The 12,929-nt window shown below is 36.2% G+C and overlaps 2 protein-coding genes across 2 annotated transcripts in view; one reads left to right on the forward strand and one right to left on the reverse strand.

The window, feature by feature from the left end:
- The window catches only part of LOC110458585 (RWD domain-containing protein 4-like), a 10,912-nt gene extending 4,408 nt beyond the window's left edge, over positions 1 to 6,504 (reverse strand). Inside the window, exons 1-6 of the mRNA XM_021510353.1 lie at positions 6,426 to 6,504; positions 5,182 to 5,289; positions 4,675 to 4,755; positions 3,998 to 4,107; positions 3,525 to 3,570; positions 2,655 to 2,762 (exon numbers count right to left, since the gene is read on the reverse strand). Coding sequence (XP_021366028.1) covers positions 2,655 to 2,762; positions 3,525 to 3,570; positions 3,998 to 4,107; positions 4,675 to 4,755; positions 5,182 to 5,205 — 369 coding nt within the window. The 5' untranslated portion in view covers positions 5,206 to 5,289; positions 6,426 to 6,504. The remainder of the gene's footprint in view (positions 1 to 2,654; positions 2,763 to 3,524; positions 3,571 to 3,997; positions 4,108 to 4,674; positions 4,756 to 5,181; positions 5,290 to 6,425) is intronic.
- A 215-nt stretch (positions 6,505 to 6,719) lies between these two features.
- The window catches only part of LOC110458548 (trafficking protein particle complex subunit 11-like), a 51,580-nt gene continuing 45,370 nt past the window's right edge, over positions 6,720 to 12,929 (forward strand). Inside the window, exons 1-9 of the mRNA XM_021510300.1 lie at positions 6,720 to 6,809; positions 7,927 to 8,158; positions 8,477 to 8,646; positions 8,896 to 9,081; positions 9,437 to 9,536; positions 10,469 to 10,542; positions 11,264 to 11,360; positions 11,808 to 11,941; positions 12,351 to 12,492. Of these exons, the coding sequence (XP_021365975.1) occupies positions 7,955 to 8,158; positions 8,477 to 8,646; positions 8,896 to 9,081; positions 9,437 to 9,536; positions 10,469 to 10,542; positions 11,264 to 11,360; positions 11,808 to 11,941; positions 12,351 to 12,492 (1,107 nt within the window). The 5' untranslated portion in view covers positions 6,720 to 6,809; positions 7,927 to 7,954. The remainder of the gene's footprint in view (positions 6,810 to 7,926; positions 8,159 to 8,476; positions 8,647 to 8,895; positions 9,082 to 9,436; positions 9,537 to 10,468; positions 10,543 to 11,263; positions 11,361 to 11,807; positions 11,942 to 12,350; positions 12,493 to 12,929) is intronic.

Below are 12,929 nucleotides of genomic sequence, written 5' to 3' on the forward strand. Positions count from 1 at the left end.
AACAGTAATTGATGGTGTGTTAACTTGAATAATGTAGAGGAAGCTAGGGACTAATACAGTAATTGATGGCGTGCTGACTTGAACAATGTCGAGGAAGCTAGGGACTAATACAGTAATTGATGGTGTGTTGACTTGAACAATGTGGAGGAAGCTAAGGACTTATACAGTAATTGATGGTGTGCTGACTTGAGCAATGTCGAGGTAGCTAGGGACTAATACAGTAATTGATGGTGTGTTGACTTGAACAATGTGGAGGAAGCTAAGGACTAAAACAGTAATTGATGGTGTGCTGACTTGAACAATGATTGATGGTGTGCTGACTTGAACAATGTGGAAGAAGCTAGGGACTAATACAGTAATCGATGGTGTGTTGACTTGAACAATGTAGAGGAAGCTAGGGACTTATACAGTAATTGATGGTGTGCTGACTTGAACAATGGGGAGGAAGCTAGGGACTAATACAGTATATGATGGTGTGCTGACTTGATCAATGTGGGGGAAGCTAGGGACTAATACAGTAATTGATGGCGTGCTGACTTGAACAATGTCGAGGAAGCTAGGGACTAATACAGTAATTGATGGCGTGCTGACTTGAACAATGTCGAGGAAGCTAGGGACTAATACAGTAATTGATGGTGGGCTGACTTGAACAATGTGGAGGAAGCTAGGGAATTATACAGTAATTGATGGTGTGCTGACTTGAGCAATGTCGAGGTAGCTAGGGACTAATACAGTAATTGATGGTGTGTTGACTTGAACAATGTGGAGGAAGCTAAGGACTTATACAGTAATTGATGGTGTGCTGACTTGAACAATGGGGAGGAAGCTAGGGACTAATACAGTATATGATGGGGTGCTGACTTGGACAATGTGGAGGAAGCGAGGGACTAATACAGTAATTGATGGTTAGCTGACTTGAACAATGCGGAGGAAGCTAGGGACTAATTCAGTAATTGATGGTGTGCTGACTTGAACAATGGGGAGGAAGCTAGGGACTAATACAGTATATGATGGGGTGCTGACTTGGACAATGTGGAGGAAGCGAGGGACTAATACAGTAATTGATGGTTAGCTGACTTGAACAATGTGGAGGACGCTAGGGACTAATTCAGTAATTGATGGTGTGCTGACTTGAACAATATAGAGGAAGCTAGGGACTAATACAGTAATTGATGGCGTGCTGACTTGAACAATGTCGAGGAAGCTAGGGACTAATACAGTAATTGATGGCGTGCTGACTTGAACAATGTCGAGGAAGCTAGGGACTAATACAGTAATTGATGGTGGGCTGACTTGAACAATGTGGAGGAAGCTAGGGAATTATACAGTAATTGATGGTGTGCTGACTTGAGCAATGTCGAGGTAGCTAGGGACTAATACAGTAATTGATGGTGTGTTGACTTGAACAATGTGGAGGAAGCTAAGGACTAATACAGTAATTGATGGTGTGCTGACTTGGACAATGTGGAGGAAGCTAGGGACTAATACAGTAATGATGGTGTGCTGACTTGAACAATGTCGAGGTAGCTAGGGACTAATACAGTAATTGATGGTGTGCTGACTTGAACAATGATTGATGGTGTGCTGACTTGAACAATGTGGAGGAAGCTAGGGACTAATACAGTATATGATGGTGTGCTGACTTGAACAATGTGGAGGAAGCTAGGGACTAATACAGTAATTGATGGTTAGCTGACTTGAACAATGTGGAGGAAGCTAGGGACTAATTCAGTAATTGATGGTGTGCTGACTTGAACAATGTCGAGGAAGCTAGGGACTAATACAGTAATTGATGGTGTGCTGACTTGAACAATGTTGAGGAAGCTAGGGACTGATACAGTAATTGATGGTGTGCTGACTTGAATAATTTAGAGGAAGCTTAGGACTAACACAGTAATTGATGGTGTGCTGACTTGAACAATGTGGAAGAAGCTAGGGACTAATACAGTAATCGATGGTGTGTTGACTTGAACAATGTAGAGGAAGCTAGGGACTTATACAGTAATTGATGGTGTGCTGACTTGAACAATGTCGAGGAAGCTAGGGACTAATACAGTAATTGATGGTGTGCTTACTGGCTCTGATTTACTGAAACCGGCAATTCTGAGAATTTAGACAAGATTCAGATGTTCAGCTATATGGACTAATTTCACGGACATTCCATGATTGCAATGCCTATCTCAGGACATCAATTGTCTAATATCCCTAGTTTACTCAACATTGGTCACCTTTTTTTGACTCCTTCCTGCTTGAATAATAACAACCAGAACTTGCATCAAAATAATAAAATGTGTGTTGTTTTGAATTTATGGTTTGACTGTATTGCTATTGGATAAGTATGTTTTGTGTTGATTTAAATTTGTAAAAATTGTTGAAATAACATGACACACAGATAATAAGTATCAAACAAAAAGGATGCATTACTGTATACCGCCAAACTTCCAACTAGTCAAATGTTTGCCCTTCAGGGTTTAATACATATTCACCAAGTCTTAATTTTGAAATAATGTATATCAGAATAAAAGATGACACTGAATGAAAATTGAGAAAGTAATGTCTTAAACATATCACTTTCCTGATTCCACTGTGATCCTCAACATTGCCTAGCAACAAAACAAATATCCTTTTTCTACATAAGTTAGCTATGTGAGTACCTGTGTATTGCAGGGAGAATCTGGTTGGTCGGCTACCAGGTCCTCATAGTTCTCTTTGACCCATTCAAATAATGTGAAGGTCATGGCACACTCCAGTAGATCTGGTACCTGAAACATCAATGTACTGAACTTACTAACAGTTAAACATACCAATCAATTTGGTTATCCTACTCATACCTAGAATACTGTCCTACATATATAGTACTATAATAGTATTATACTTAGAATGTAATATAATGACTTTCTGAACAAACTGTACATATAATAAATGGAAAGTTCTGTTAAATACTTACTTTATATATTATTAAGAGGATTAAACATTTGCTAAACAAGTATTGATTCAGGGCAGGAACAACAACAGATAAACAACACTTGTTTCAATATGTTTGATGTTGTGTAAGATTTAACACCATTGTAACATATCATTATACAGTAGGGTCAACGGGTCAGAAAAAATGTTCAAAGTCAATTTTGACTTTTTTTATTCCTATTGAAAAGATACCTGTAATTATTAAGTTCTCCTCAAAAAGTTTGATAGAGAAAACATAGGAGCTTAAACAGCCTGGGCAGATCCCTAGTAACGACATACTCCACGAAGTACGAGTCTGAAACAGTCTGCAGAGGTCACTATTACAGATGTATTTCATGGAACAGAAGTCTTAAACAGAGTGTGCAGACCATCGTAATAGAGATACTTCAGGGAACACAGTCTGAAAACACCACTGGACAACACACCCAATAAAACTTGCAATTTGAACAAAATTCTCTGGATGCAGAAGTCAATGTCAACCATGACATATGATGGAAACAATATATGTATTTCTATGGCTACGTCTGGAAGTTTGAAATTTCCTTGAATTATTTATTTACCTGTTCCTGAAGGCCACTAAGGATTTTTTCTTTCACTCCATTAAGTCTGAAAAATGTTTATAAATTATTTATAAGATTTAACAACAGGATAACATTGGACAGATGTACCAACCATTCAATTCTCATCAGGGAATTGGAGCATGATACAGATTATTTTGACAAAATTTATTTTAATTCATTCATTTGAAGCAATTAATTATATGTTTATATGTAAGCATTTGACCTTATTTCAGTTGACATTTATAGTCAATATGAATACCTGGTAGATAACACATACATGCGTTTGTTATATAGATAATACATACATGTGTTTGTTATATAGATAATACATACATGTGTTTGTTCTATAGAAAATACATACATGTGTTTGTTCTATAGATAATACATACATGTGTTTGTTATGTAGATAATACATACATGTGTTTGTTATATAGATAATACATACATGTGTTTGTCATATAGATAATACATACATGTGTTTGTTGTAGAATGTGTCCAGGTTGATGGTGGGACTCTCCTCAGGATAATTATCATCCCAAACAATCTCTACATTAAACGTCTTGTAGCTGCCTTCCTCTCCATACTGGTAACATAACATAGACAAGTAAAACCTTCTTCTCCATACTGGTAACATAACATAGACAAGTAAAACCTTCCTCTCCATACTGGTAACATAACATAGACAAGTAAAACCTTCCTCTCCATACTGGTAACATAACATAGACAAGTAAAACCTTCCTCTCCATACTGGTAACATAACATAGACAAGTAAAACCTTCCTCTCCATACTGGTAACATAACATAGACAAGTAAAACCTTCCTCTCCATACTGGTAACATAACATAGACAAGTAAAACCTTCCTCTCCATACTGGTAACATAACATAGACAAGTAAAACCTTCCTCTCCATTTTGGTAATGAAGTTATGTAAAAACTTACATATGCATAGCCTATAGTTACCTTCTAGTGATTCTGGTCACACAATAAAGACTACCATAGTACAAACTTACATAACTTACATAGGGTTGATTTTCAAGTAAAATAAGGCTTCTTTGGATGTATTTGTGGAAAGTATAACTGAAAATGGTGTTCTGATAATATTTATATATATTATATATATTTATTTGCTTGAATTAAGACAAAGTATTACCTTGTACTGAAATGTTGTAGGGCTCACTTCCTTAAATGCTTCATCCCCTTCATAGATGGAATGTAATACCTCCAGTTCCTCCTAAACAAATTACAAGTTTAGTGTGACTAGGATATGTGTAATGTCTGGTGGTAATGTTTGGTGAGAGTTTTGTTTTCTCTGTATTTCTGTGTCAAACATAACCCCCAAATCCTAAAAGCATGTATTTGGTACAGGCGCCAGACTGCCAATGTGATATATACATGTACAGCATCAATTCAAACATTTTCTATGAAATTAATGCATTTTTGTAGATCTGTAAAAATATTCATTATCCACTATCAAGTTGTCGGTCAGATATGGAATTTATGGAATTCTCGTATGATCATCATAAAAATAAGATAACAAAAGCAAAATCATGGGCCAACAACTGATGGTAATAGTTATAACTGGATGAAGGCCTTACTTCATATAGTACAGTATAGTTATTGCTGTTATCTACAAACATTACAATAAATATTTTATTACCTCTTGTTGTTCTTTACAACTCATCTTTGTGTTCTAAGCTGATATGGTATAGCTGATGTTATATTCTTATCCAGATTGCATCATTGATTCATCTTGGATTCAATTTTGCTGAAAAGGAAAACACAGATAAACAATGCAGTATTGTGCAATCATCATTCTGTCTTTTGTTTCCATTTCCTTCTTTGGAAAAAGAAAGAGATTTGTGAAATACAAAAATGGTTCCCTTTCAAATTATATTTGTAGCAGAATTGGACTGGGTCAATCGTCGGTGACCAGGTTGCTCCATCGGTAGAGCATCTGTCATATAGTTTGGTGAGTCCCAGATTGGAATCCTGGTCCTGTCATGTAATTCCCTTTTTTCCAATTACATATCTTAAAAAACATTTCAATTTCAATGAGCCATTGCATAGTATTTTCTAAAACTGCAAAATTTATTTCCAATATGCCATTTTTCTGCCGAGTGTCCCTATAGCTAGGACTCGCAGACCCCTGTCGCTCTTTCTTTACAGGTGGAATGGAAAGAAGCTGTTTGATAATGAATTAGCTGAAAGTCTTCTTTGATATCGTCATTATGAAATGAAAAAAATAACACTCCGTCCAATCTCGTTAACCTTAATGATATATTAATTGCATCATAGTTGATTACTGATTCATAGTGGATACAGTTATAAGACGGGTTCTGAATGTCAATAAATAAATTGTCATGGGGATGTTATCACACTCACTACATCGTTGCATTAAGGTGGAGTCTGAGACATAAAGACATAAATGAATATGTACAAGCTTTATATATATACACCAGATGGCATTCTTCAGTTTTTTCTATTTGTAGATTTCCTGATTTTTTTACTTTTCTTGAACTAAAGCCTACAATGGAAAGACATGTAATGTTCCTGATATTTTTTTTTAAATCATCAGATTGTCATTGCTTTATTGATAAAATTTCAAATACAAATAGTTAAGATTGAAATATCTGATGTCCCATTTTTTTCTTCGACCATGGACAGGTATCTGCCTCGAATTTAAGGGGGATCTACTATACACATAGAATGTATCCCCCTTTTTAGTGGCAGATCCCAACAGACCAATGGACCATGGCATATGTGTTCGTGTTTAACGTTATGCCTAAATATAATTCATATCATTATCATGACTTTGATGTTTTCAGTATGATCTGATGGCGCTGTTTATATCTTGATGCATACATTTTTTAAATATATAACTGAAGATATAGTAAAACTTACCTACAACCTGGTATGCTCTGTTACACTCTGAACCTCCTCATTCATGCCACATCATGGGCGCAGACATCTTACTTTTTCTAATTTTGGAAAAGTATTTCCGGATTGGGACTTCATTATCCTAGGTTCCTATGATAATGTGATATAATTTGAACCAAAAAATACTTATTGATTTCCTTGGCAAAATATTTACGTATTTGTGAACTCTTTGTTATTTTTAATGTTTTGAGACGGACAATTTTTTCTTCATTTACCGGATTTTTCTTATCCAGTTTTGTAGTTTAGAAAGTTTTCTATGTTTCCTGTTAGACGCCTGGCAAAGTAGGAAATGTCATGGGAAAATATCATCCTATATTACCTTTGAAGCGTACGACATAACACTGTTTTGTGAGTATGCCATATTCTTGAAGCAAATGTGTCCATATCTGCAAATAATGTATCAGTATTTAGGAATACGCATTTACCACACATTCAGATAAAACGTCAGTCTCAGGCTCGGCATTTTGGCTGATTGAAGCCACTGACAGACTGAAGCTGGATCGAATAAAATGGCTTGGTTGAATATTGATTAAAAAAATAAACAAACAAGTTATCTAATATCCATTTAATTTATTTTTCTGTAACATACATATGCTATATGACAATAAATGTAGATACTGTGGCACATGCCATTTCATCCAGAACAGCTGTACTCCAACCAAACTACATGTTCTAAAACCTATCTTGACATCACCGTCCAAGCAAAATTAGAATTGGACACCCATATTAGAAACAACTGCAATAAATCAGATTCAAGGTAAGGCTCCTGAATGCACAAATCAGTTTAACCACCAACAGTAGTCATACAAAAACTTAGTCTAAGAGTAAAAGACTACAGTTTGGGACCTTCACACTCTGAGTGAATGTGAACAAAATTTAGAAATCATCCAACATAAGACTGCCTAGTTTGTTATAGAACATTCACCGGAATAGGTCTAGTTCAGGGAATATGCCTGTCCGAAATCACTGACAATCACCTTTTGATATTATTTGATAGCTAGGACAGAGATATCTATGTATTTGATAAATAAAGTACATGTAGGAATAAAAAAAATATAATATTATGTATCATGTTCACTCTGGGAGGCCCTAGCATGCAACATTCCAAACTTTGCAGGATTTAATTGAGGTAATGTTTACATACATTAACCAGTCAAAAAGATGAGTCCAGTACTAAGAACTTGTGCTTTGCATGTACCCTATAAATTAGCGCTGAATCAGTTCTTGAACTTACATTTTATGTAAAGCTTTAGTAGCACCAAGCAGTGTAAATATTCTCAAAGAAAACATTTATGCAAGCAAAAAAGCATATTGAGACAGCAAGAACAAATTAAATTTCATAAAGCCAGAACCTCATTAGAAAAGATGGCGTTGTAGAATCTATGAATCAAATTCTGGGGTGAGGTATACATACAAACATTAATATGAATAAATTCATTAGTAACTATTTCGTTTTGTCATGCAGAGAAAGGAAATCACAGGGTAATCTTAGTATGGCCTGGGCAAGTAATCTTCCTCAAGAACTTCTCTGTCGACCGACTGCCCTGGTATCTCTCACTGGGCTAGACGTAACATACAACGCTATCCACAAACTGATCTGGGACTCATTTGTTAATAACCGGCGATCTGATCGCGTCCCACTACAGTTCAAAGTCACTGCTGGAGACCATGAGTATCCCAAGTGTAGAACCAATAAGGTGAGTTTAAATTGTGAATTGTATAGAAAACTAGTGGGTTTGAATTCATATCAGCCTCATATATACATGTAGTAGCTGTTATGTGAATGTAAAGCTGTAACAAATAAATTATCACATTGGGTTGTAGATACAGTAAACATCTTTGTGGTTAATTTTAATTAGGTCAAATATTTATGCTGATTGTTGACACAGTTTTTCACTTGTTTGATGTGAAGAAGTTTATGACTTCTTTAACAGACTATCTCCATATTACACAACGTTGATAGGGATCCAGACATGTGGTTTTGAAAATATAACTGTGATTTACTTCTCCTGCAGCGTCAGTCCTATGAGTGGTACATCCCTAAGGGCGTGCTGAAGAAGACATGGATGAACAAACACTTGAATCAGGTTCCTGCTGTTGTCGTCGTCTTCTTTGACCTGGACTGGGATGAACATCTCTGGAAGGAAAAGCAGATGGAATGTGCCACACGTGTGGAAATTGTCAGGTAAACATTTAGGATTTGTGCATGTGTGCTACCTATCTGAAAATTGTCATAAAACCTTTAAAGTCCTGGTTGGGACTCAAACCAAACAATCCTGCAAATAATCTCTTAGTTCATGGTGATGGTGGTTTGAATTATACAAAGCTCATCACTATTTGTCCATTATATGAAGGGATATAGGAATCTCAACACCTAAGAATGGGGCAGTGACTTTATTGAGATCTACATGTTTTATACTTTTTACCATTATAGGAATAGCCTACTCAACAGAGGAACAAAGGTAGCTGTGGTACTTATCCAGAAGAATGCCCCCCTGCCCCCGGGAGAGGATGTGGTGGCTGCAGAGAGGGCGGCCTCTCTGTGTAGTGCATGTGATCTGTCTGCTAAGCAGCTGTATGTTCTTCCACACACCGACCACCTCATCGGTTACACCATCAGGTATAACATATTTTACCTGAAAGTCTTATTTACAGGTGGACAGTGGCCTTCATGTTACATGTCATGAATAATTTGCTAGTTATGTAAATTCAATTGGAAGAAAAAGAATTTAAAAAACGACATAATTACTCATATTTGTCAATGTGTAAAGATAAGAAATGTATCATACTATGATAAGAAAATCTATCTTTTTATGAGTATCAATTTTGACATACCTTGTCTTAATTGAATCAAACCTGATAAAAAAAATGATATTCAACATGAGCAACTGGTTTGAGGAATTCAGAATAACAAAAGATTTTACTTATATTTGTGGGTGTCAAACATTCAGAATGATAATGCTCTCCACTTTCAGATTGGAAAATGCATTTTATGAGTTGGCTCAGAGTTACTATCATGGAGAGGCTAGAAAAGTGAAGGCACACAGAGACTTCCTCAACAAGACTACCCACCAGGTACGTGATACAACCGTGCACAACTTCTGTCGTTGATGTGACCTCTGTCATTGATGTGACCTCTGTCAAGTATGTGACCTCTGTCAATGATGTGACCTCTGTCAGTGGTACAGCCTCTGTCATGTATGTGACCTCTGTCATGTATGTGACCTCTGTCATTGATGTGACCTCTGTCATGTATGTGACCTCTGTCATTGATGTGATCTCTGTCATTGATGTGATCTCTGTCATTGATGTGACCTCTGTCATTGATGTGATCTCTGTCATTGATGTGACCTCTGTCATTGATGTGACCTCTGTTAATGATGTAACCTCTGTCATGTATGTGACCTCTGTCAGTGTAGTGACCTCTGCCAGTGTAGTGACCTCTGTCAGTGTAGTGACCTCTGTCAGTGTAATGACCTCTATCAGTGGTACAACCTCTGTCATTGATGTGATCTCTGTCATTGATGTGATCTCTGTCAGTGTAATGACCTCTGTCAGTGGTACAACTTCTGTCGTTGATGTGACCTCTGTTATTGATGTGACCTCTGTCAGTGATGTGACCTCTGTCAGTGATACAACCTCTGTCAGTGGTACAACCTCTTTCGTTGATGTGACCTCTGTCCGTGGTACAACCTCTGTCGTTGATGTGACCTCTGTCTGTGGTACGACCTCTGTCATTGATGTGACCTCTGTCTTTGGTACGACCTCTGTGTGGTATGACCTCTCTCATTGATACGACCTTTGACCACTAATTTGATAATGGGACCTTGGCCATCAATAAAACCATTGCCACCAATAAGACCTTAATGTGAGAAAGTTCACTTTAATATAGAATACAAAGACCAGTCTGTCAGCAGAACAATTCAGCAGAAACCTTATTAGCAAAGGACTTATTAGGATAGGATATTACAGGTACTAACATCCATTGTTTTTTGGTTTTTTTTCAGCTTTTGTTTGTCAGACATCAATTTAAGATAGCATTCTTCAGTGAACTGAAGCAGGACAGCCACACAGCATTGAAGTAAGTATTTTAAGTCATGTCATATAAAATCCTGTCACTGTGATTATATTTCCATTAAAGCGGAAATCAGTCATATATTTGCAGCAAACACTGGTGTTGTATATTGATGGTGGTTTTATTTGATTTAGACAGGGAAAAAATAACCTCCAGTACATATCTACACTGGATCCATTTTAGGATCTTTATAGTTAAATTGATAAAAATATGTTTATATAGTGTATACAGTATAGCATGGTTTTAATATTTCAAGTTTACCGGTAAGTGGAGAAATGCAAATCAAAATAATTTCCCACTTTGCAAACACCCGTCCCTGTCCTTTCAAATAAGCACAAGAAAGGTTAAGTCTATAAAATTAACTTTGTGAAATATAAGTAATCTGTAGTATATGTAACAGTAAACAACGTGTAAATGTTTGTCCGTCTGTACAAGTACAGACACCTGCTGGAACTTAGAAGCTGTGAATTAAACTTTTCCATTAAATTCCTATTTATTGATATGCATTATATTTTAGTTTTACCTATAATGATATCGCAAATCATAGAATGTGTGAATAACAAATCTTTTCTCAGATCGTGAAAATATCACATGTACATTTCTACCTGTCATACAGTAAATTTGTAATTGTCTGTATATCTGTGCAGATATTGGAGAAAAAAACCCACACGAAGACCTGTTTGAGTGGAGAATATGAATATTTAATGACATGTCATTTTCTGTACAGACATTACAAACAAGCATATGGACACCTGTTAGAGATGAGGATGCATGATACCAACCTTCTGGAGATAAAGTCTATAGCTGGCTTCATCAACTACAAGGTGTGGCCACGCTCAAATAACATTGTTAACTTGATCCCTGATTTTTTCGTAAACATCCAAAAATAATTGAGAAATATCATTTCTTGTCATAACTTATTTTATTACTTTTCATATATTGTCAGGGACTTTCCTTAATATTTATTAACTTCCAAAGTGGAATAAAATACCCATGAAATTTGAATGGTTATAATACATATCAAACAATCATGTCCTTTCAACTAAATAGTTATAGCTCATTTAGGGAAGTTAAAAACATACCTACAAGGGTCTACTGAAGGCCCTGTTGTCTGTTTTGGAAAAGAAACATACTTGCAAGTTAGCCTATATAAGGATAGCAAGTCTATTCAGGATTTCAAAATACTGTTAACATTATTCTGGTATGTATCAATTTCTTCTGTACATTGAGATATTTTTGGTGTATGCAATATTTCTTTCCATCTTGGACAGATTTGTCGACTGTCTTTCCAACACAATGCCCCGCTAGACTCCATCGCTCAGTTCAGGAAGCACATTGACTTTTTCAAAAGTAAAGTTGGAATAGCAGAGCTGGCATTTGAACACAGTGCTTGGATGGCCAAACAGTATGTAAACATTTACTATTATATTGCACACTCTATGACATATTTCCTAAAGTAGACTGAAGGAAATTCTGCTTTGATACTTGGATACTTTCTGTGTTTGTATACACAGTATGTTTTTGAAATTTTTCCAATTGCTTTCAAATATTTGTTTGTATCCTCACAATATAATTTAAGTGAACTTAAATAATTTATGGTGTTTACTGTGAATAGTTCATTATGATAAAAAAAGTTAGAAAACATATAAAAATCAAGCTAGATATGGATACCCTTTCCATATTATTTATTCACCTGCATGCAAGAATACTACAACATCCAGAGCTAAGACGATAAATATCCATCTGATCAATTTGACATGTTTTTTGTTAGTTAAGGCATGGTAAGATACTAACGAGATATGTGTACCTGTCAGGTTCCAGGTGTTTGGTGATCTATTTGATGAGGCCATCAAGTTAGGTCTGACAGCCATACAGACACAACACCCAGGCTTTTACTACCAGCAGGCTGCTAATCATGCTGTCAACAGGAAGCAGCTCTGTCGGGGATTCTGTAAGGTAAAGTTACAACTCACTCTTAGGAACTCTGTAAGGTAGAGTTACAACTCACACTTAGGAACTCCGTAAGGTAAAGTTACAACTCACTCATAGGAACTCTGTAAGGTAAAGTCACAACTCACTCTTAGGAACTATGTAAGGTAAAGTTACAACTCACACTTAGGAACTCTGTAAGGTAAAGTTACAACTCTCTCTCAGGAACTCTGTAAGGTAAAGTTACAACTCTCTCTTAGGAACTATGTAAGGTAAAGTTACAACTCACACTTAGGAACTTATGTAAGGTAAAGTTACAACTCACTCTTAGGAACTCTGTAAGGTAAAGTTACAACTCACTCTCAAGAACTCTGTAAGGTAAAGTCACAACTCACTTTTAGGAACTCTGTAAGGTAAAGTTACAACTCACTCGTAGGAACTATGTAAGGTAAAGTCACAACTCA

Source organism: Mizuhopecten yessoensis, unplaced genomic scaffold, assembly GCF_002113885.1.
Source record: "Mizuhopecten yessoensis strain PY_sf001 unplaced genomic scaffold, ASM211388v2 scaffold9651, whole genome shotgun sequence".
NCBI classification, from domain to species: domain Eukaryota; kingdom Metazoa; phylum Mollusca; class Bivalvia; order Pectinida; family Pectinidae; genus Mizuhopecten; species Mizuhopecten yessoensis.